The sequence below is a fragment of the Trachinotus anak genome, unplaced genomic scaffold (genome assembly GCF_046630095.1).
Source record: "Trachinotus anak isolate AG129_WGS33_773 ecotype Australia unplaced genomic scaffold, CSIRO_AGI_Tana_v1 ptg000012l, whole genome shotgun sequence".
Taxonomy (NCBI): domain Eukaryota; kingdom Metazoa; phylum Chordata; class Actinopteri; order Carangiformes; family Carangidae; genus Trachinotus; species Trachinotus anak.
This window is the reverse complement of record NW_027273863.1, coordinates 12,042,004-12,067,611: the sequence shown is the minus strand read 5'-3', so window position 1 is coordinate 12,067,611 and position 25,608 is coordinate 12,042,004. Positions and strand designations below refer to the sequence as shown.

General features: G+C 43.7%; 1 protein-coding gene across 1 annotated transcript; it reads left to right on the top strand.

The window, feature by feature from the left end:
• Nucleotides 1-1,953: 1,953 nt before the first annotated feature.
• LOC139629581 (pneumococcal serine-rich repeat protein-like) lies at nt 1,954-25,530 on the top strand. The gene is given in 45 exon segments (XM_071492291.1): nt 1,954-1,957; nt 2,049-2,306; nt 2,403-2,669; nt 2,809-3,172; nt 3,454-3,949; nt 4,558-4,883; nt 5,588-5,913; nt 6,032-6,320; nt 6,441-6,733; nt 6,818-7,054; nt 7,158-7,480; nt 7,482-7,773; nt 8,091-8,357; nt 8,451-8,708; nt 8,807-9,070; nt 9,209-9,469; nt 9,568-9,825; nt 10,734-10,994; nt 11,081-11,338; nt 11,448-11,717; nt 11,817-12,074; nt 12,382-12,642; nt 12,769-13,029; nt 13,667-13,927; nt 14,012-14,266; nt 14,394-14,654; nt 15,710-15,970; nt 16,106-16,363; nt 16,480-16,740; nt 16,825-17,085; nt 17,175-17,438; nt 18,108-18,365; nt 18,461-18,721; nt 19,020-19,277; nt 19,437-19,697; nt 20,206-20,463; nt 20,571-20,834; nt 20,917-21,180; nt 21,290-21,559; nt 22,097-22,357; nt 22,480-22,740; nt 22,867-23,157; nt 23,879-24,115; nt 24,492-24,539; nt 24,753-25,530. Coding segments are annotated over 45 exon segments (11,910 nt in total). The 3' UTR covers nt 25,037-25,530.
• The last annotated feature ends 78 nt before the right edge of the window (nt 25,531-25,608 follow it).

The following is a 25,608-nucleotide window of genomic DNA, read 5'->3' as shown; positions in this document are numbered from 1 at the left end:
TTAATTTGGATTCATTATAAACTGCAACTCATTATACATCTGCTTGGTAATAAATCTAATGAACATTTATGCTGCATATTGATTTAATTGAATGCTTACCTGTAGTCTATTTTCAGACTAATACGATGATCAACAAATAAAACATATACAAACTTCACAGTTTTTATATTAATCATCAGTTATACTTGTGAACATATTTCTACCTAATTACCATAAAATAAAGTGACTCAGCATGGCACATTTTCTATAATTTTTCTAATTAATTGATTTTTGTTAGTGTTTCTAGGATTGAGGGATATTGGCGCCTGTTTCTGAACTGTTTCTCCATTTCCCTCATTAATATCAATTTGCTGATGCCTTTCTTGGAAATATATCAATAAGTAACAGCTAAGTAAAAAAAAAAACAACTAAAAAAACTAATGATCAAATATTGACATCTGACACAGTACAAATTTTTGTACATAGCTGTTTTTGCTCATCAACATAAGTCCTACAGGGCAGCTATTATACAAGGATGCCTAATGACAGAGCGTTTCCAAGAAAAATGACATCAATCCAGGAAGGATGTTGTAGGGGGACTTGGGTCAATTCACTTTTCAGTATGTCATACACCGGAGATCATGTTACCGTACAGCAGGCCAGTCCTGTTCCTGTAAGACCAAGGGAGAATTATTAAAGGAAAAAAGATATCTGGAGAAAAATCAGTGTCCCAGCTTGTTCTTTTACCTTCAGAGCTAAGTTAGTCAAGTACAGACAGACTCCAAAGTTATAATTAACAAAAATTAAATATTCTGGGAAGATGGAGGAGAAGTTTGAATGTAATGGGGTGGGGAGCTGAAAGAGCCCCCACCTCCCCCTAACAAGTCACATACTTTGTTTCCTTCTCATGATGACAAAGAGCCCACAGGCATCCACCTGTCCTCATTTAGGCAACCTGATTGGTTCCCACGAAGCTGATCTACAGCACTCAGCATGTAAAGATTTCAGATGAGCTCCTGAGTGCAGACGCCACATATGGATGTAATTTACTGAGACCTTGACGTTAACAATGGATAAGATGTGGTTTTTTTATTCCTCAGTCATTCTTTTGTCTGTCATACAGGTAATACATTTTTTCAGTTTCTTTTTTTTTTTTTTTTTTTTTAATTTGATCATGTAACTCCCATAGTTCCTAATTAATTCACTTTATCACTCTATCTTTTCCTTTTTCCTTTTTTTAGATACAACATGTTTTGGCTACAGGTGAGTGCTCTTATTGACATGGTTTATGTAATTACCACATTTAGTGGTTTGTAGCTAACTAAATCTGACACACGGTTTTTTGTCCATCACCAATAAGCTAACTAGGACAGATCATTTCTCCAGTTAAACTGAATATATCCCAAAGCTTTCTCAAATATTAGCACAGGGCATGTTCATGTCTTTATGTTTTGTTTTATGTTTGTTAATGTGTAACATTAACCCATTGTCAAATGTGGCCCCAACTATGCAGAAATCGAGTTTTGATCAAAAGTGGCCTCTAAATTTAATCCAAAAAAAATTCACAATTCAAATTCAGAGTCATGTGCATTAAGATTAACAATATGACTGGTTGAAAATGATAATAGTTTCTGGAAGGTCTCCACCACAAAGTCAACCACCTCTCAAAGAATTAGACACCAGGGCCATAAAAAAGTTATCACAATAAAATGTCAGCAGATATCAATAATTATCACGATACATGTCAAATCGTTATTTCTATCAACTTTAAAGACTTTTTTATTCATTCTTACTTCAAAGTTGAAACGAGATGTTTAATTGTGGTTTAAAACTATTCTTTATTCTTCCATTTCCCAAACAGGAGAACATTTCACAAATCTGAGCTTGAATATTCAAAACAATTACAATGATACAATCCAACCTAAGTTATCTAACACCTAACCTTCCTAACTATTTTGCTTCAACACTTTCAGCATGAGTATTTTATAATGTGTTACAAGAACGTGCTGCTATTCTCTTTACTGTATAAAAATATATCAAGTCAACCAATCTTTTTTTCTTTTTTTCAGGATGTGATATTGTATCAGCGACATCTCCTTCAGCATCAACACTGAATGTGGTTTGGAGCAGCTACACTGGAACTTCAGTTTTACTGGACCTGAGAGTTGTGAACTCAACCAGTGTCGCCCCAGTGGTGGTGATGCAGTCAGCACCCAGCACACAGAGGCTGATTCAGGGGTTAAGACCTGGGCATGTTTATCAAGTTACACTGAAGGTCTTTGAGTTTTATGCTGTTGTCTGCACAGATGTTGAAATAACAATGACAGGTAAAGCCAAAAAATATTTTAAAATAAATAAGTTTAATTAATCAAAGGAATCCCTTTGCTGAGTAATATTGAATTCCTTATCCTGAATTCCCACAGTGCCCGCCACATCTCAGATCACCTTTTCCAAAGCTATTTCGAGTACATCTATAAAGTTTGAGTGGTCCAGCGTAATAGGGGCGGACAGCTACATCTTGTTTGTGGAGGAGTTGTTCAGCTTTCCTGCAAGGAAATATAACCAGACCTTCACAACCCTGAGTGGACAAGTGGACGGCTTGACTCCCTCTACAACTTACAACTGTTACATTTACTCCTCTAACAGTGCAGGAAGGGGTGCCCAAAGTAATATAAGGACAATCACGACACGTAAGTTCACATAACATGCTGGTTTAGTTGACCTTTAGTCAGAAGCTTGATAATCAAAAACTACTTAACAGCAACTTATGAAAACATAGGTAGTGATTTCTAAATGTACTAGAGTAACACCTGTATTTTCTCTTGGAAGTGGTGCAGCCACCGACTGGTGTGGCCCTGGTACCGACGGGAAAGAGCACAGCCCGAGTGACTTGGGACTCTGTAAGCAAAGTCCTGCTTTATCAAGTGACTGTGAGTGACAATGACAACCCCAGCAACGCCCCTGTCATCACAAACACTTCAGCTACATCCATGGATATCAGCAATCTGGAGCCCTGCTCCACCTACACTGTGGGAGTATCATCAGTCAACGTCTTCTTGGTACCTGGGGAGGCCTCTAATATTACACACACTACCTCTAGTGAGTACTTTAGCAACACAACTGATTCATACACTCTCATTTTAACCTGGTGTTGTATTGCTGGCTTTAATTCCTCATTGTTTGGGGCCCCACAGTGATATAGGTATTCATGAATTCAAAATCAACCAATGTGTAGAGAAGTACTCAAGTGATGAAGGCGACAAAATACAGAGATTATCATAAAGTTTGTAAATTTCATTTTATGTTAAAATGCAATGACAATAAAGGTATTCATTCATTCAAAGTATTGTTATTACACCAAATACTTCATTAAATATATGCTATGCATTCACAGACAAGGAGACATACTCTGCATTATCCTTCATGGTGATGCTACTTATGCAACCCTAACAAAACATTAGGATTAAGATGAACAAATATTCTGGACATCTGTATCATCTGTTTGTATTTTTTTAACACTTTTTCTTCAGCCATAAACCCAGTGACGACGATCTCTGTGGACTACAGCTGCTCCAGTGGCATGGTGACAGTGACTTGGGATTTGGTGTTTGGGGCCAACTTGTACAGGGCCACAGCTGTTGATGGCACCGGCGAGTCTCTTAACTGTACATCAGCCTCCACCAGCTGTCAGATCACCATGCTCAAATGTGGTGAGAAGTACCAGGTCCATGTCGTAGCCATCTCTGACGACTGCGAGAGCACCTCCAACACCTCCACCTTGTTCGAGACAGGTGGGCGCAGTACCTGCTCATGTGGAAACTACAGTCTTGGCTTGCATTTATCTGTCGTACCCTTTTCAATGCTTGTATTGTCTGTGCCTCATCACCTGTCTGTATATGTTTCCCACGTGCATGCAGACACCACCTCATTGCATCACTCACTGTCACACACACTTACATTTCTGGACATACTCTAAGCTCTTTATCCCTAACCTTCCCCATAAGTCTTTCCTCTGGGAAGGTGTTTAGGTTCCTCCCATGGTGTCCTGTGCTCTTTTCTCGTGCTCAGCAGTGAAACACACCCTCTCATTAGGCACCAAGACCTGCCACCCAACACCAGTCAATCTAAAGCGCTTTACAGTCTATTGAAATCAGGGAGTTATCCCAAAGGTCAGCTATAGTATCAGTCTGGAAAGTAAAAAAGGTGAAGGAGACACACACACACACACACACACACACACACACACACACACACACAGTCTGCCCCGGGACATTTGGTGTTTAGCACACACACATACATACACACACACCTAGCAGACATGCCTGGTCCTGCCAATCAAGTGCTGAATGCAAACAAAGAGGTAAATTACAAAAGGAATCAGATCTCTGGCTCTTTAGTTGATATCTGTGGACTTTCAAACAACAGGACATAAACTGCTATTGTTAAATCTGCTGTAAGAATCTACCTCCTGAACTAATAGTCCACTGATTCATGTAAACTTCACTCTGCTCCCAGTGTACAGCCTTACCTCTCTATTCTCCTCATTCAGCCTAGTTTGGATGATTTCCATGGCACCAGTTTGTATTCCTCTATTATTGTACCATTCTGTCTAATTCTCTGTCCCCTCTCTTTTCTCCAGTCCCATGTGCTCCAGCTAATACTCAGACCCTTCACGACTGCTCCAGCAATGCTATCGTCTTCAGCTGGCAGCCCACCAACAACACCTACTACTATGTGGCCACGGGAGTGGACAGCACCGGCAAAGTGACTGAATGCAGGACGGTGGACAACACCTGTTACTTCACTAACACAGGCTGTGGTCAGTCCTACACGTACACCGTGTACGCCGTCAGCTCTGAGTGCAACAGTGAGGTCAGCCAGCCTCAGTTTGTTCGAACATGTGAGTAGGACTTGGTTTGTTTTGATTACACAGAGGGCTGAAATGCACTACTGTGATTTTTCTGAAATTGTAACAAGATCATTTAGGTGATATTGTAGCTACTGTATATTTTTCTCATTGTCAACAAACCCCATGAAAAGAGAAAACAATGAATCGATCTCACTAACACAATTATCTGTGTAGTCAGTCAAAGCCTGATATATTTTATTTCTAGAGACTCAGTGTGGTCCAAAGCTACAACAGTGAAGATGGACACTGCAGTTTATTTTGAGTCACGCCCACATAATAGTTTTTTGCTGGGGCACCAAGTGAATATAGTCCCTAACAAATTCAGTATTTACTCCTTTTCAGTTACACTAGCAATGTGCTAGTTTTGGTCTTTTCATTTTGTTGATAACAAGAAAATATGCACTACCCTTATCCTTCAACTTGCATTTGTCACTTCAATACTGTTAATACAGCACAGAACAGACCTGATTGTTCAATGTAATTTAAAATAATTACAATACAGTACAGTCTTGTTGAACAGAGTATAATGTTGTAAGCGTAAGCTCTAACAAAGTGTTTTATCTCTGATTTACTTATTTGAATTCACTACTGATGAAAATAATAAACTAATAAAATTAAATATTGTTATATTTTATATCATGTAAAAAATGTTGAAAATGTGATATCTATCTAATGTCTATTTGTGGGAAGATAAAATAGCAGAAAAGAGCCACACACTGCCTTATTCATCTGTATGTTCCCTCCAGCTCCTTGTCTACCAACAAATATAAAGACAGCAGCCGAGTGTCACCCTGACTTACTGATCACAACCTGGGACTCTGCTGCTGGAGCTCTTTCCTACACTGTAGAAGCCCAGGGAAACACTGGAGAAACCTACAACTGCACCTCGTCCTCCAACAGCTGTGCAGTGACCGGCGTGCCGTGCGGCGAACACCTCAGTGTGTGGATCGTTGCCTCCAATGACAAGTGCACCACTAACAGGGTGCTGGGAGAGGTGGCTCAGACTGGTACGTACTGGGAACTCTGTGAGACAACTGTATGATGTTATTCATAGTTCCTTGGATGTCTCTGATGCTGTTTCGACGCTCTGACTTGTTTAATGAGAGATTGGTCTTAAAAAACAAACTTTCCGCTTCTCCCCAGTCCCCTGCTCCCCAATCAATGTCTCAGCATCAGTCGACTGCAGCCAGGACTCTGCAAGAGTTAACTGGACGACAAGAGCTGGTTCCATATTCTACATTGCCATTGCTCAGGATGCCGACGGAAATTCACACAGCTGCAATTCAATGGGCACCGACTGCTTGATCGAAGGCCTGAGATGTGGGCAGAATTACACTACGAGCGTTATTGGCACTAATCTCAAATGTAACAGCACAGCCAGCGAGGAGGTCACCTTTATGACAGGTAGGTCACAAGGCTGGATTACAAGAGTGTGATATCAGGTGTAGAACAAACCTTTGCACCAACTGAAAACTGATTATTCATCTCCCCTAGTCTTTACAAACATACACTTCCTTCAAAAAACAAACGATAATTTGTCAAATTAAATCAGTTTTCCGACTGAATCCTCTACTTCCTCTCCAGCACCATGTCCTCCAACCAACATCGAGGCATTCAGAGACTGTGAGGCCAACCATGCTCTGATAGTGTGGCAGAACCATCAGCCCACAGGCCTCTACACAGCAACTATAGAGGATCAAAGTGGAGCTCAACTCACCTGCACCAGCAACACAGTCAACAACTGTAAAATCACCTCTCTGCCCTGCGGAAAGAGATACAACGTCACCGTCACCTACAATGATGGAAACTGTCCGTCCACCTCGACACCCATCAGCATGGACTCAGGTAGTAAACTCAGAGTGGAGAACTGTTTCTCTCAGGGAGAATGATGAGCAAAGATGTGCTCATTTTTATCCCCTCTTCTTTCAGTGCCATGTGGTCCTGAGGATGTGAGGGCCAGCGTGACCTGCGTTACCGGAGAGCTGACGGTCACCTGGAACATCTCCATTCCTGCGGAGAACTACACCACCATCATCTCTAGAGGAGTGGGTCAGCCTCTATACTGTAACTCTACGGAGACACAGTGCTCCATGGGAGGGTTGCTGTGCGGAAGCTCCTACGGGGTGGTCGTCTTCTCTGTCACAGGGACGTGCTTCAGTCTGCCGAGTACAGAGGCCACAGTGCAAACATGTGAGTGACGCAGATTTTTCATTGCTAAGGACATAGATGCACATCCTCAAACTTCTCCTCCGTATTTATTTCCCTTCAGTGCCGTGTCCTCCCACCAACGTCACGGCCGTGCGCACGTGTGCTGAAGATCCTGTACCTGTGTCATGGGTGGCCAGTGACAGTGCCAAATACTACACTGCTGTCGCTACGAGCAGCGGAGGTCACAGATCAGAGTGTTCGACCAATAACACCTACTGCAGCCTCCCTGGGCTCCAGTGTGGTCAGGTTTACACCATTGGTGTTTCAGGAGCTGATGACAACTGTACAGGTCAACTGAGCAGCACTGTCTCTCTGGACACAGGTAACACAACACTGACCACCACCAGTGATGTCATCGATGGTGTCTGTCATTACAGTGTCATTGACAGTAATTGATGTTTTATTTGATTCCCCTCCAGAGCCATGTGCTCCCTCTAATGTGTCCAGCCAGCTGATCTGTAGCGCTGGCATTGCTCAAGTGTCCTGGGCCCCCAGTGCGAATGCAGTGAGCTATGATGTGAAAGCCACCAGCAATGGACAGATCCTCACCTGCAACAGCTCCAGCCCCAACTGCACACTGAGTGACCTGGTCTGCGGCCAGGAGTATGAAATTCATGTGGCTGCCACTGACGGCACCTGTGTCAGCAACTACAGTGCTCCCTTCACACAAGACCAAGGTACTGAGAGCAAGGTCGGGCCACATTTGACCAGACCATAATCTTAAACGTATCTGCCACAACACGCATGTAAAAATACACACACCTCTAAAGCTCCCTTTATATTTCTAGGTAATCACTGTGCCTAGCTAAGAAATAGCCCCTAATACAACCCCCCAATAAAACCCACATTTTATCTTTGTACAATTTCGTTTTTGTATGGATTACACAGTCCCTCAAAAGGTGCAACAAGATTTAAGTGTGTGGATTTAGTTTTTAGTCACTTCAGATTAAATTGAAGTTTTTGACTTTTTCTCATCATTTTATGTCTCTGTCAGTACCATGCGCTCCACAGAACGTCAGTACAAACCTGTTATGTGGCACCGATGACTTGATGGTCAGCTGGATCCTTTCCCCTGAGCCCTTCAACTACAGTGCGACTGCTGTGCCTCTGGCTGGAAACATCAGTTCAGTGAGCTGCCACAGTAACAGTGCCAGCTGTAGTCTGACTGGTCTTCAGTGTGGACAGACTTATAATGTCTCTGTCAAAGCTTCCTCTGGCAGCTGCAGCGGGCCATACAGCTCCCCACAGACTGTTCAAACAGGTAATAAAGATGTTGATGGTAAAAGGATAATAACGTCCACTGACTGTATTTTGTTGCTTTGATTATTTCATGCACTGTGATACCTTCCTCCAGCACCCTGCCCCCCTCAGAGCTTAACAGCAGTGACAGACTGTGGCACAAACTCTCTTCTGGCCTCCTGGCACGCCTCTCTTGGTGCCACCACCTACATGGCAACAGTGACAGGCCCCAACGGCTTCTCTGACACCTGCTCCTCATCAAACCTCACATGTTCTGTCTCCGGCCTGCAGTGTGCCAGTCGGTACAACATCACAGTAACGTCCCAAGATGGCCACTGCACCAGCGCTCCCAGTCAAACTGTCATAACAACAGGTTCTGTTTATATCTTTTTGGATATTTTATGTATCTCAGGGTTTTGTGACTTGGAACACATCCCGTGACATATAGATCCTCTCTACCTTTTCCACTAGGACCATGTGATCCTGTCAATGTGACCAGCAACCTCTACTGTGGCTCAGACATGGCCACTGTGTCCTGGGTTGCCGCTGCCGGGGCCGCGGCTTACACTGTAGTCGCTCAAGAGGGCAGCTCTCAGAATTATATTTCCTGTACGAGCAATACAACTTCCTGCCAGCTGAGCCAGCTTCAGTGCGGAAAAGTTTACAATTTGACTGTAGTGGCCCAGGATGCCACCTGTAACAGCACTGGAAGCTCCAGAACAGTCCTGATGACAGGTAGGAGACAGGAAAGCTGGACAGATTTAAGCTTAACTTAAAAGTACAAAGAGAAAATAGACTTGAATATATATATCTTTAGATAAAACATTTACTTTATTCACTTATGATCCTTCTCCCTTTCTATTTCCCTCTCAGCTCCTTGCTCTCCCTCTGTCCAAAACATCACTGAGATCTGTGGTACCAATTCTTCCTCTGTGTCATGGCAGTCAATGGCTGATGCAACAGGTTACATAGTTAACGCGACAGCTACAAGTGGGCACAAGGCTTCATGCAGTTCAGCCACTGCCACATGTACCCTAACAGATCTCCTGTGTAGTGAAAGCTACACAGCCACGGTCACTGCACGAGGAAGCCAATGTGACAGTGCGCCTGGCCCCAGCGCCAACATTACTACAGGTGAGTGTGTGCATGGCCGCGAAAGAACATTTAGTATATGTGTGTAAAGGAATCACTAAACACTGGTCTTTATGTTGTATCCTCTGCTTTTGTTTCAGCCCCGTGTCCTCCAGCTATCATATCAAAGCAGTATATGTGTGGCACCAACACAGCAGTGTTCAGCTGGACTGGCCCTGCGGGAAGCCTCAGCTACCTGGCTCAGGTAGCAGGGGAAGGACATCAGGATAGCCGCCAGACTACAAATACCAGTTGTATGTTCCAAAATCTTCCCTGTGGCTTGGATTTCAATATAACAGTCCAGGCTCAGGGGGCGCAGTGTAACAGCATCCCAAGTGTCAGTCAATCCCTGGAAACAGGTAATTGTTCCACTGACGTACTGCAAATAAACAAAGTTTCCAAAATTGCATTATCCACAGTTTCAGACGTAACATGAAAAAGATGGTTTTGAAGCAGAGATAGCGATAGCAACATTTGCTGAACAAATCCATAATATGGGTAGCAGCAAGCTAGCTAACGTTATCATGCTACTGTAGCTGATCACTAATGAAAACAGACATGTAACATTATGTAGCGACAAGTTACACATGGAGAAGAAAAGTCGAGCTGAAGCCCTTTAGCAGCTTGGAGGGTTCTCCTCTTGGTAAAGACAGACCAGTATTGGCTCCACAGTCAGACCGGGAAAGAAATTCAGCCTTGCACTTTATCTACGGTCTCACAAATGACACAGAAGGAGCCGGTAAAAACACAGATGGAGCTAGCAAAAACTTAAAAGATTTTCTGGTTTTGATGGTCCACCGGCCAACCGGGATTTGACTGCAGTCCAACTGGGAAAGCCTGAATTTAGCCTTGGACTTGGACATTACTCCACTATATCTTTGCATAGTAAATCATTGCTTGCTGCTATATTATTGTTTAAAATCTCATTTACAGAACCTTAAAGAAACATGATATGATTTGTTAATTGCTGTGTTAAGAAGCTTTAGATATTTTGTTACCTGGCAAGTTTCCCCTTATGCTTCCAGTCTTTATGCTAAGCTAAGCTAAATGGCTGCTGGCTCCAGCTTCATATTTAACACAAAAACATGAGTAGTATCAATGTTCTCAAACTCTTGGCAAGAAAGCTAATAAGCATATTTCCCAAAATATTGAACTATTCCAACTGTTCCTATGATTCTGGAAAACTCACAAATTGTTGGTTAATGTTTTTTATGTTTACCACTTCATTGTCACTCATCTTTTTTTTTTTTTCTTTTTCCCTCCCCAGTCGCATGTGCCCCGCAGAATGTGAGCGCCACATTATTGTGCTCAAATCACTCAGCCCTGGTGACGTGGGTAGGAAGCCCCATTGTTGTAGGATACAATGTGACAGTGACAGGCCAGGATGGACACACACACCACTGCCACACCAACACCACCAGCTGTAAAGTACCTGACATCCACTGTGGTGAAAGCTACAGCATCACCGTCACACCGTACTCCAAGACATGCACAGGAGACCCAAGTGCTGTTTACAGCTTTAGAGCAGGTGCAGAAAAACTTGATATTCAGTTACATCTCTGTTCAGGAAAAAAAAGGACAATATTAAACCCTTTTTTCTTTCCTTTTCTCCAGGTCTTTGTGCTCCCAGTAACGTCACAGTGTCTCCAGCCTGTGAGGACAGCATTGTCTCTTGGTCTCCAGTAACAGGGGCAGAGATGTACATAGCAACAGCAACTGCAGATGATGGGCACGCTCACACCTGCAGCTCAAACTATTCCAACACATGCAATTTCACCGACCTCCACTGTGGGGAAACCTACTCCGTCTCTGTGGTAACTGTGGACAGGGGCTGTTGGAGCGAGCCAAGCTCAGCCGTGGTGCTGAGAACAGGTGAGAGGAAACTGCAGCGCGTTCTTTGGATTCTTTGATATGGTGTTTCTAACTTCAGGTTGGTTTAATCACAAGGAATTTTCTTCAACTTCCTTTTGTATCATCCCAGCTCTGTGTCCAGGTACTAACTTGACAGGCCAGGTCAGCTGTGATACCAACATCCTGACCCTCACATGGGACCAGAGTTCTGTGTCCGGGGCCACCTACACTTTACAAACTGAGAGGATAGGCGGCACGCTCCCTCCTTCAGTGCACACCACCTCTAACACTTCATACACTTTGACCAACCTGCTGTGTGGACAGAGATATGCTTTCCGCATCGCAGCACGGGATGGAAACTGCCGCAGCAGCTACAGTCCACCCATAGAAATAAGCACAGGTAGAATGTGTTTCTATGGCAACAGCTGCAGTAAAAAAAAAAAAAAAATCATAACCTAAAATCAACATACATTAAGTGTCACTCTTCCTCCTCCTTCAGCTCCTTGTCAGCCCACCAACTTCACTGCTCGTGTGGACTGTGGGACAAACAAAGGGAATTTCTCCTGGGTTGAGAGCATCGGAGCAGGTTTCTACACTGTCGAGGTGACAGGAGAGCACGGCCACGTAGCGTCCTGCTCCTCCAATGACACCTCCTGCGCTGTAAAACTTGACTGTGGTCGCTCATACTCTGCTACACTGGTGGCTTCCACGGAGAGCTGCAACAGCACTAAACATGCTGACATTCATTTTGATTCTGGTGAGAAAAAAAGCACAAGCTTACACCTATACATACAGGCATACATGCACATAGGCAACTACACACTAAACATCTTTTAATATGAATATTTGTTTAATCGCCAGTGATTATGATTATTCCAAAATGCGCCCTTATAGATCAAGGTGAGAGGAAGGCAGTAAGCAAATCCTGAGGAAATCTATGTATATTATGATGGTTATGATTTGTATTCAATCAGTGTATTCACTCATCTATAACAACTCAAATTCATGTGTGTACCTATACTGGCAGCACATGAGCTTATCTGTGATCAAACTCTCCCCTGTAGCTCCCTGTCTCCCAGAAGATGTCCTAGCAGAAGTTGCGTGTGACACAAATGTGATGAATGTGAGTTGGACACGGACTGCAGGCTCGGACGACTACACCGCCTGGGCCATCAGCACTGACGGACACAGAGCCTCCTGCAACTCAACCTCCAACTCCTGCTCCATCCATGACCTGCAGTGCGGCAGAGTCTATGAGGTGGCCGTCACCTCTTCCTCCATTCACTGCAGCATCATCGCTGGCTCTGACTACAGGGTTCAGTCCGGTGAGTGCAGCTCTTTCATGGTTAGAACTTACATATGGAATCAACCTAAAACCAAACGATGTTGCTGAAGAATAAATACTGATGATTGTAATGGAAAATGTCCTCTGTCTTTTAAACCACCCCCAGCTCCCTGTAAACCTGAGAACATCACTGTTGACCAGAACTGTAGCAGCAACATCATGACTGTAAAGTGGAGCCAGAGCAGCACAACACAGAACTACTCTGTCAAAGCCACTTCTGCTTCAGGCGTCGACTCGACCTGTGACTCCACTGAGAGCAGCTGCTCCTTCCTGGACCTGAGCTGTGGTCAACTCTACACGTTCACTGTGATGGGACACACTAATGTGTGCATGAGCGACATAAGTGACCCTTTAGAGAAGATGACTGGTACACTGAATAAGTTTTCTTTCATAACCATTTCTTAAAGGAATAGTTTGAAATTTTGGGAAATACACTTGTTTGCTAAAATGAGAAGATTGATGTGACTCTAATGTCTGTATGCTAAATATGAAGGTACTACTAGCAGCTGGTTCTCTTAGGTTAACTCAGAGGGAAACAACTACCATGGCCGTGTGTGTCCACGGGTAACAAAATCGAAATAACACATGGGGGCTAAGTGCCCAGACTGTTTTTTGGGTTGGGCGCAGTGACTGCTGGAGCATAGGAGCCATGCTGAAATATGTAGTTTTTATGCTTTGGTTTTTGTATGGATTAAACAGATGAGAGTTAGTGAGCTTTAGATAAGGTTTCACAGGTTCACAGGTGCTGGCAGGTACATTTTTGAGTTTTGGACAGAAACAGGCTAGCAGTTTCCCTCTGTTTCCAGTCTTTATGCTAAGCTAAGCTAACCAGTTGCTGGCTGTAGCTTCATATACAAGGGTGAGAGTAATATTGATCTTCTCGTCTAACTCTTGGCAAGAAAATTAATAAGCATATTTTCCCTGTTCTTGAATACTTCTTTAATTTTAGTGTCTCTTTTTGTCACTGGTCTCTTCTTCTCAACCGCACCTCTCTCTTTCTCTAGCCCCATGTCCTCCCACCAATGTGTCAGCTACACTGAACTGTACCGCACATAACGCTCTGGTCAGCTGGAGTAGCGCAGCTGCAGCCACAGGCTACAGCGTCCAGGCAACATCTGCCAATGGACATAACTCCTCCTGCAGTGAGATGGGGACATCCTGTAACCTCAACAGCCTGGTCTGTGGACAGGAGTACTCTGTTGTTGTGGAGGCAATGCACACAGGCTGTCCTGGACCTGCCAGTGCTCCAGTCTGGCTCGCTACAGGTGAGTATAACTCAAAACTTTGGACTATTAATAGTCATTTTACCAACACAAAATGGCAACTACATTATTATTTCCTCCCCCCAGAACCCTGTGCGCCCACAAATCTCTCTGTCCACTACAATATGAGTACAGCCTGGGTGATGTGGGGTGCAGCAAGCGGTGCCAGCTCCTACTCTGTTGAGGCTGTGACTGACCAGGGCTCGACGGTCACCTGTAACACCACTAACAACAGCTGCTTCCTGAATGGCCTGCAGTGTAGTCAGATCTACAACGTGACTGTGACTGCACACAACCTGGCCTGTGACAGTTTGACCTCTGAAACCCATTGCCTCATGACAGGTTAGCTACCTGATTGCCATAGCTGTACACACCCCCTGTGGAAGGGGTGTGTGTACAGGCATGGCTCTATATAAATATGACAACGTCTTCTCTCCATATTTACATGTGTGTTTTTCTCTTCATTCAGAGCCGTGTCCACCCACCAACGTTCAGGCCAACATGGTGTGTGAACATCTTACTGCGACAGTTTCCTGGGAGCAGAGCAACCTCGCTGTGGGTTATGTCGCCTACTTTGATGACCAAAATGGACACGACACTTCCTGCGCCAGCACAGACACCCAATGTAGTCTCTCAGGACTGACATGTGGCACAGTGTACAGTGTCTGGGTCAAGGCCCTGGGATGGCAGTATAACAGTTCTGACAGCACAGTGGTGTCTCTTAGATCAGGTAAAAAAATACTTAACATTACATCTACTAATGTACAGACACTCATTCCAAGCAAACAGCGGCAAGTGTGATTTCCTAACTTCATTCTATTATAGGCATTATTCTGATAAACCTCCGAGGGAAAGACTAATACATATGCCATAGTGTTGGAAAGGAGACTCTAGTTGAGGCCCTGTGATTCTGAAGTAACAATCTATAGTGCTACTGTGTTTTTGAAAATATGGCAACCCTCAGCCATGCACCTTTATGTGTACTTCCAGAGCTTAAAGCAAAACACAGACTGCACCAATTTTCACTGCAAATGCCTCGTTTTTCTACAAACCAAACATATGATGACATAATCATTTTAAAGATACTATAATTGGATAACAAGACTTAAATTTTACAGTCTTGCTAGTGGCTCTGAAAGTCACACACCAGTGCTTTTTGAGGTAAACTTCAGCATGCTAGCACGCTCACAGTGACAACGCTGAGATGCTGGAGTTTAAATGTTAAAACTCAACCTCACTGTGGTGCTGGAGGAAAAGTCAGGGGGTCACTAAGACATTATGGTTCATCCTTTGGGGACTGTGAATTTATGGAAATCTGTCCAGGAGTTGCTGAGGTAAAAGTCTGCAACAAAGTGGTGGACCAGCTGACTAACAGACTGACACTGTCATTACTAGAGCCACACCACTATTATAGCTAAAAAGAAATGTGCAGCTGGAAACTGTGAGGTGTAATGGCTGCTCTGATGCAGACACTGCATTAGACTACAGTGGGAGAAGACAATATGTTCCTAATTGACTTAGCTGTTTGCACTTTATCCAGGTCTACACATACACACTTGTTAGTTTAATATGTGCATGGATGTTCACTCTTGACCTTTGGTGTTTGGGAATCTAAGATTAAACTTCCACTTAGTAATGATTTGGACAACGGTGAGTGAGGACTGTAAGATGTAGTTGAAAGCTCTGAATTTAAGTGGATCTTTGAGCTCAGATTGTCTCCATCATAATTTGTTAGATGGGATTTGGATATGAATGTTCAAAGTCATATTCTTCCTAATCCCACAGAGCCTTGCCAGCCGAGCGGCATTGAAGCCATTATGGACTGTGAGGCCCACTCTGCTACCGTATCCTGGCAGCCCAGTGTTGGAGCTGTGTCCTATGCTGCTGAGCTTACAGCTTCATCAGGCCACACCACCAGCTGCACCACCAACCACACCAACTGCGAGCTGAGCTCTCCGCAGTGTGGAGAGGAATACAACATCACTGTTATGGCTCTGGGACAGACCTGCAACAGTACTGCTCAAATGCCAGGATACCTCACCACAGGTATAGTATGTTCACCTGTGTGTGTTTGTTACATGTCAGCTGTTGTATTTGTGGGATACAGATAGTATACTGGTTTTCATATCTGTTTAATTATTGTTGTTTTTTATGTTCTACGTTACCTCTATCTCCCCCCAGAGCCCTGTGTTCCCACAAATCTCTCTGTCCACTACAACGTGAGTACAGCCCAGGTGATGTGGGATGCAGCCAGCGGTGCCAACTCCTACTCTGTTGAGGCGGTGACTGACCAGGGCTCGATGGTCACCTGTAACACTACTAACAACAGCTGCCTCTTGAATGGCCTGCAGTGTAGTCAGATCTACAACATCACTGTGATGGCACGAAATCTGGTCTGCAACAACACTGTGACCTCTGAACCCTACCGCCTCATGACAGGTGTGTCACCTGGTTGAGAAGAAATGTGAAATGGCTAAATCCTTTCACCAAGGTCCAGGTCTGGCTCTGTATGTCTTTCCTTCGTGCCTAAATGTGTGTGTTTTCCTCTAATTCAGAACCCTGTCCACCGACCAACGTTCAGGCCAATATGGCGTGTGAACAGCTTACTTCAGCTGTTTCCTGGGAGCAGAGCGACCTCGCTGTGGGCTATGTCGCCTACTTTGATGACCAAAATGGACACTACATGTCCTGTGTTACCACGGACACACAATGCACTGTCTCAGGACTGACGTGTGGCACAGTGTACAGCGTCTGGGTCAAGGCCCTGGGACAGCAGTACAACAGCTCTGACAGCACAGTGGTGTCTCTTATATCAGGTAAAGACAGACTCAGTACATATGTAATTTTCTGTCCATATTTTTTGCAATTCATTCATAAACTTACTCATACTGTTTCCTCAGCTCCGTGCCTGCCCAGAGAGGTAGAGATAGAAGTCAACTGTAACTCTGATGGTGCCACTGTGTCCTGGAATACTACTTATGGCACAGCAAACTTTTCCCTGACAGCCATTGTCAGTGGAAGTCTTCAGACTCTGTGTACAACTCAGCAGAACAGATGTTATGTGACAGGTTTAACCTGTGGGGAAACCTACAACCTAAGCCTCACCGCCAGCAACCAACAGTGCAGCCTCACAGCACCGATGCACGCCAACCTCACCACACGTGAGTCAATTGTTTACAGTTAATCCTAATTAGTGACAATTGCCAGTCTGGGTTTTATTTGACCTTTATTCTTCCACACCTCTCTTCAGGTCCTTGTCCGCCTCAGCATGTAGCTGTTGACCTGCAGTGTGGCTCCCGCACTGCAGTCGTGTCCTGGGAGGAGAGGTCTGATGTTGAACTTTACATGGCGACTGCCATCAAGGCATCAGGAGGGGAGGGGGACAAGTGTAACTCTACAGGCTCTACCTGTCAGTTCCCCAGTCTGGCCTGTGGAGAGATGTACAACTTTACTGTCACAGCTCACAGCCAAGGCTGCTACAGCCAGGCCAGTAGTACTGTGTCTATCCAAACAGGTACTTCTTGGTACACTTACTCAAGTACAGTTTTGTGATACTACTACTTAACTTGTGTTTTTCTATGTTATGCTTCTACTTCACTTCATTTCAGAGCTCAGATTCAGATTTACTTTTGATTATTTCAGGACATTCTGGGGACAGCATTATTATAATTTTAATATTACACAGTTAATTTTTTCAATTAATTTTACTTGTAGCAAAGTATTTTTTTTAATATAACATATTAAGGCTGAAACTAACAATTATTAATTTGATTATTGATAAATTTTGCAATTATTTTTCTTGATTGAATGATAATCATTTGGTTCATAAATCACAAAAAGTGATGTCTTCAAATAACTTTTGTTGTTGTTTTGTTTGACCAACACTCCAAATAGTAGACTATAAAAATGTTATACTGTACTAAAATGTAAAACAAGAAAAAAGTTGCAAATCCTCACAATTGAGAAGCTGGAACCATCAAGAGTTTACCATATTTGTAAAATAAATTGATTATCTAATAGTTCCTGGTTAATGTTTTGTCACTCACACCCCAAACTTATACTAAAATAATAATGCATTAAGTCACTAAACTAAATGTTTCAGCTCAGTATTTCTACTTTTTTCTACTTCTGCCTGTGTTTGTAATGATGTTTTACTTCTTTTTCTTCCTCTTGCTCCTATCAGAGCCTTGCCAGCCAGTGATTGTGTCTGCTCAGGCGCTCTGTCAGAGTGAGGAGGTGCAGATCTCATGGCACCAAGCAAGTGGTGTTGTGAATTACTTGGTTACAGCCACAGGGAGCCTTGGATATGTGGAGATCTACAACACAACCCAGACCCTTCTGTCTGCCACTCTGCCGTGTGGACAGGACTACAATGTCACTGTGCAAGGACTAGGCAGCGAGTGTGTCAGCAACCGCAGCAGACCTGCCTTCTTCAAAACCTGTATGATTTTGTATTTCACACCTGGGTATGCACATACTTTAGATTAAATGTTGTGGCTGCGTGTGTGTATGTTCACACCTCTCCTCTCTTCACAGCCCCGTGTATCCCCTGGGATGTGAAGACCTATGTGCAGTGTGAGTTCAACATGGGATCTGTAAGCTGGGGGCCCAGTGATGGCGCTGAAGCATATGTTGCCACAGCGACTGGCCTTGATGGCCACACCCACCAGTGTCTCACCAACACCACCTCTTGCACCTGGAACGACCTGCACTGTGGGGAGGACTACACTGTTGTAGTGAGAGCAAAGGATGGCAACTGCACCAGCTTGCCCAGCAACAGCTCAGTCATCCACATGAGTACGTTACACAGCATTTGTTCAGAGACGAGCTGTATGAATAAATGGCAATGATTTATTTTCTGTTTGTAATTTTTAAATAATTTCTATGGAGTCACCAGGAAAGAACTGTGCAATTTTGAACTAAATATAGGGAAATAGAGATGGAAATAGAAAATAGAGGTGTTTAAATGTCTATATCTGTCTGCAAGGAAACATATAAATCAACATATATGTAGGAAAAAGATCACTTTTCCCTGTAATTAGGACCAAAGTGCAGATCTCTGGTACAACATTCCCATCATCTTTCTTTCTTCCAGATCCCTGTGTGCCCCAGAATTTGGTTGCCTCTGTGGACTGCAATATGAACGTGGTTTCTCTGAACTGGGATGCAAGTAACAGGACAGAGTTGTACATGGTATCAGCTGAGGCAGGAAACAAAACAACTGGGCTCACCACTAATGTCACCACAGCCCACTTCTCTGACTGTACCTGTGGACAAAACTACAGCCTCACAGTCACACCGCACAGCCAGCACTGTCCTGGCAGCTCCAGTGCATCGGCTTTCGTGCAGACATGTAGGTTAAACACCATTTATATATGTATGTTAAAGTGTAACATGTGAAATTAGTTTACTTTAAGAGGCAAAGTGATGAAAAAAATCACAATATTAATATATATAAGAGTAGAATTAAGCTCAAACAGGTCTTAAATGAACTTGCATGTCTTTTCTCCAGGGCCGTGTCCACCTTCAGGAGTTTCTACCTTGCAGGACTGTCTGTCTGGCATTGTCATGGTCACATGGCAGGCCAGCAATGGGTCAGACTACTACACCGTCACCACGCAGACTGACACTGGCATGTCAGGAATGTGCATGTCTGACTCTAATCAGTGCAGCTTCCCCGGCCTGACCTGTGGGTACAACTTCTCTGTGTCAGTCACAGCTTCCAACCAACAGTGTAACACCACCGCCAGTGAAACCACCAGTCTGCAGTCAGGTGAGCATTGAAGGGCTGTTGGTAGGGAAAACATATGCAGTATTTTATTGATGGAAACTTAGTGTCGTACAAGCAATGGTATCATAACTGGGCTAAAATGCATGGGAAGTCCATAAGCAGCACAGCTGTTCTTTTCCATCCCGATTAATATTCACATAAATTTTGTCTGTTCAAATTTGTTGGAGTCGTTAAATGGAAATCCAGGTAAACCCTTAGGGACAACTTTTCAGAGCCATAAAAGCATTTAAACATCTATTAATCAAAAAATGTCTCCAACCAACATATGTGGCATTATCAAGGTGTTTTGCAGCCAAACTACTGGATTTTTTTGGAGGAATTTGATAAATCCCTTTACTGCTCTGAAGGATGATCTAAATTGTATCATCCATACACAAATAAATACATGAATTATTGCTGAACTGAATTCAACATTTCAGCGTCGAGTTTCCTTTGAGTTTCTGCGCGCTCTGCTCACAGTGTGTATCGACTAACTCTTCTTTATCTGCAGTGCCATGCGCTCCCACTGATGTCTCAGTGGTGATGGACTGCGCCAACAACACTGCTGTTGTGTCCTGGTCTGCCAGTCGCGGGGCTTTACAGTACTCGGTGACAGCCCGCAGTAGTCATAGCAATGTCAGCTGCCATACCTCTGACCTCAACTGTAGCCTTGACAACCTCACATGTGGCAGCCGCTACAGCGTTCAGGTAGTGGCCATAGATGACAGCTGCTCTAGTGTCCCAACCCAGGCTTGGATATTAAACTCAGGTGAGAGATACAGCACCAGCAGACACACTCTGATGCACAGTCACAGTTTTAGTGTTTGAGGCTGTACATACCAACCATTTTCAACTTAAAATTCTCCTTCTTCCCAGCCCCCTGCCCACCCCAGAACATGAGTGCCCAGTTCAGCTGTTCCTCAAACGACTTGACGATTTCCTGGGATGCCGTCAGAGAAGCTGACCACTTCCTGGTTTCAGTAATCGCAGAAAATGGAGGAATCATTGAGTCATGTAACACCACAAACACAGCATGTTCCATCAGCAATGTGACCTGCGGGAAAACATTCTCCGCTCAGGTCGTCTCTGTGAGAGGCGACTGCCGCAGCCAGCACAGTCAGACCCACAGCATCACGTCAGGTATGAAAACATTAGAAGTCGTCCATCCTGGCATAAACCCATCCATCCAGTCACAGATTTCACTTTTCTATCTGCTCTTTAGCTCCCTGCCAGCCTCAGGGAATCAGAGGCAACCTCGACTGTGTGACCAATTCTGCTTGGATATCATGGGATGCTGCTGCGGGGGCAGACAGCTACACTGTGTCAGCTGTAGGTGGAGAGGACTATACAGCCAACTGCACCACTTCCACTAACACTACATGTGAGGTGGAGGACCTGGCCTGCGGTGTACTTTATAACTTCAGTGTTATTGCTATGAACAGCCAATGTGAGAGTCAGCCAAGCGCCACCATCGACTTGGAGACAGGTAACAGATTTCAGTCCTAATGAGAGAAATGTGTCTTTTTTTTTGGTGATTCCAAATAATAATTTACGCTGTAGTGTCACAGTTAACGAAATCTACATCCTCCCCCCAGCCCCCTGCTCCCTCTCTGGCATCACCGCCTTCCCTCAGTGCCACAATTCCTCCATCCTCGTCATGTGGGAACTGATGGAGGGCAGCAATGGAAACACAGAATACACTGCCACAGCAGAAGCTAGCGATCACACCTACCTATCCTGCAATAACACGGGCACGAGCTGCTACCTGTATGGAGCGCGATGTGACCTCCATTACACCATCATTGTGGCTGCCTCATCAGACCAGTGCAGCAGCATGAGAAGTCCACCCTACAGAGTTAGCATGGGTACATGTTTTTGTTTATTTTCTGTTAGGCCTATTGTGAATATTTAATGAGACAACTGTATTGTGTAAATCTGCCTTGTAGCAATGTAACCCTTTCAAACACAGTTTACTCTGTCATGTATTGCACCTGGATTATTTGGGTTTTTTTGTATTTATCAGGGCATTTCTCTTTTATAAATTACTACAATGACCAAAGGATGAAGTGTACAAATACAAGTTATGTGTTTAACTTGCCATCACACAAGTTGCATGTTTGAGCTGTGAGCAGTTCAGCAAACAGTGATCCAGGAGTGTTTTTCCCCCTAAAAATGATCCAATTGTTTCAACTGAATAATTGTTAATAAATGGTAACAGTTCACACAAAAAATTAGATTTAGAAAAACAAAAAAAATGTATAACTTGACATAGTTTTTTCTTATTCCCCAATCTTACTAAATCCCCAGTTTAGGAACCACTGGTATAAATAATCACAAATTACTGTGGTTTCATGAAGACCCTATTTCAAGCCAACTAACACAGACTGATTTCCTCTTCCCAGAGCCCTGTCCACCCACGAACGTGATGGTTAGCAGCTCCTGTGAGGACCTCAGTGCACTGGTGTCCTGGACACCCTCTCCTGTTGCTGAAAGCTACCATGTTGTTGCTATGGGTGGAGATGGACACGTACATACTTGCAACACCACCTCCAGTAACTGCAGCGTATCAGAGCTCCACTGTGACCAGCAGTATACAGTGGTGGTCACTGCTAGCCATGAGAACTGCTCCAGCAAGGCCAGTCAAAATGCAACACTAAATACAGGTATTTGTCTTGATATAAATAACAGATATACAGAATATTAATGCATTGACATTCAAGAGACCCATTATGAGTAAATAATACCAGTTTCAGCACACTAACTATTTCATATTTTTTCTGTCCAGGTCCTTGCCAGCCTGCTGGACTCTCAGTTATGTTCCACTGTCACAACCAGTCTGCACTGCTGTCATGGATGCCCAGAGATAACACTGTTGACTACTATGGCTGTGCCCAGTCTGGGAATGGAGACATGCTGTACTGTCACAGCACAAGTCCCACTTGTACAATTGAGGGTCTTGATTGCGGCACAGTTTACAATTTCTCTGTGCAGGCCTCAGATGGGACATGCAACAGCTCCTTCAGTGACCCAGTGCAGAGGGGAGCAGGTATAAGAGCTGCATGTTACTTCTCAAACACTCAATAACTTTGTAATGTTTGCCCTTAAATGTAAAACATTATACATAATGTATACATGATACATGTAATACATTAAATTCTCCTCTCTCCTGTAGCTTCCTGCCCTCCAGACACTATTGAAGTGCAGCTGCTGCCCATGCAGATGGAGATCCAGGTGATGCGCTTCAGCTGGACACAGGTCTCCTGCAGAGACACTGAGTACATGCTGTCGTTAACAGGAAGTCTGTTGGGGGACAGCCAGGCCCTGTTCGAGCTCGCCTCCTATTGGACAAACAGGACATACTTTGAGATTCCTCTCCCCTGCAGTTCATCCTATGTCGCTACAGTGCAGAGCAGGAATGGTGCCGGTACCAGCGACCCGTCTGTTCCTCTTAATGGAACAACAGGTAGATTACACTTCACACGTAAGATACTGTGCAGACGCGGTTTAACCTTCTACACTTCAACAGTTACAGTGGTGTAAGGATAAATGTCTGTATCCCCTCATAGAAGATTGAGTGAGGGTGTCCACAGAGCCACCTGTGCTTTTCCTGTCAAAACTTAACATTACTGATAATCCAATGATACAGTAGGACTGTAGGTTAAAAAAAAAGGCAGATGATGAGTTATGTATACAGTATTTTGTGGTGAATGAGTTTGAAAGTCAGCGCAGCTATAGGCCAAGCTAGGGAAGGTAGAAATTGTAAAAGAAAATGTTAAGCACACTTTATTTCCCAACAGGCCTTTTTCTAAATATGTGAGGGTTTGAATACACATTTTTATGGGAGACTATTTGACAGCAAAATCCCAGGTGTAAATAGTAATTCCAGTAAATGTTGCATTTAAACTTTTAGTCCCATGCTGCTGCACAGTATCTGTAAATCAGTGGAAGTCTTTCAGTTTGGGTGGTTTTATCTGTGACAATACATCATACAGTGTTTCATTAAATCAGCAAGTGTTTTGTAAATAATAACTTATGCTGCAGCCTAATTTGTTTTTAGTAATCTGTGCTTTTTCTCAAGTTGTACTGCTGTTGTTGCTCATTTAGCAATGAATATTTCAGGTTATAGGGAAAAGCATGACTTTTATATTTTAGCTTTAACTAATTATAATCCCCCCCCCCCCCAGCTCCTTGTCCACCATCAGGAGTGTTGTACAGTGGTAACAGCTCCTTCGCCACAGTCTCATGGAATGCTTCAGTGTTTGCCACAACATACACCGTGTATGACAACAGTGTTACACCCAGGGCTCAGCTATGCAGTGTGGCAGGGCTGTCCTGCTCTCTGTCCAACATCACTTCCAGTCACCTGCTGATCACAGCCAGCAACGCAGCTGGAGAAAGTGAAGCTATAAGTGTCACGAACGGTAGGAAACTGATGTGTGTGTTAAAAGATGCGTTATACTGTATTTCAGAATCAGAATCAGAATCAGAATCAGTTTTATTGCCAAGTATGTTTTCACATACAAGGAATTTTTTCTGGTGATTGGTGCAATTGATCAGCAACAGTGGGGCTCTCTAGCCTTGTTGATGAGGCTAATAGCAGATGGGAAGAAGCTATTTTTGTGGCGAGAGGTTTTGGTCCTGAAGGACCGCAGCCTCCTGCCAGAGGGGAGTGTCACAAAGAGTTTGTGTCCAGGGTGGGAGGAGTCAGCTACAATCTTCCCTGCACGCCTCAGAGCCCTTGTCCTTGTTTGTTCAATTTTTAGAACAAACCAATTAATGTACCCTTTTTCTCTTTAGCGGTACCACAAGGACGCAGGAGGAGAGATCTCCATGAGATGCAGAATGGTGAGTATTTGTAAGAAACACCTATTTTTTGTTTAAATACTAAAATATTATTTTCTTAATGTTCCGCTAATTTATGGGGGGCTGCTATCCTTGGCCTAGCAGGTTTTTGTTTCACTTGCATGCCAACTCAACTGTGTCCTCATCTACAGGACAAACAACCCATAAGTCAGCTGGGACCTAATTCACAACTCTGGCTTGTTTCTCCCCCAACAGGAGGCCTCTCAGCTCCCGTGCTAGACGTCACACAAGCAATGTCAACAGTTATTTTTGTTGAGTGGTCTCAAGTGGAAGCTACTTCCTACTACACCCTGTTGATTAAGAAGCAGGACAGATCCAGTAATCCCCAGGAACTAACAGTGTACGGGGAGAATATAATTCTCACTGATCTGAGCCCCAACTCCAACTACTGTTTCTCTGTGTCGGCCAGCAACTCAGCTGCTAGTGGACCAGAGTCAGAGCCTGTGTGTGTGCAAACAGGAGCAGGGCTTCCCCAATAAACAGGAAAGAAATTCCGTAGACAAAGCAAAATGTCTGTAAACACATCTCCCAATTAAATGTGATGGTTTTACTGTCGAAGGGACAGTGCTTTTGACATTTACTCATAATACGCAATAACTTTAGATCTGGTGCAAGTTAGTGTGGGTTACTTTAACATTTACAAATCTCTTGGTTTAACATAAGTTGCACAGTGGTTTTAGTGCATGTTGGTCATGTAAAGAAAAGCTACAACTGGTTCTTCTATTTTGTATTTGTGTAAAAACCCTTTATAGAGGTACATGTTTTGACTGCTGTTGGTTGAGGTTATATATTTTCATATCTAGGGCTTTGTTCCTCCTGCTTTTTATATTTTATTCACTTTTGTAAATTATATATTGGTCATCTTAAAAAGTAATATATCAGGAAGTATCCAGAGTATTCACTTTTTGCCATTGCTGAAGTTATATTTAACATGGTCAAATTATTTTCTGTTCTAATAAAACTACCAACAACATTGTTTGCATTCATCCTTTGTATTTCACTCAATGACTGTGATATCCTTTTGTCTCTGTCGTAATCTGCGTGTGTGACA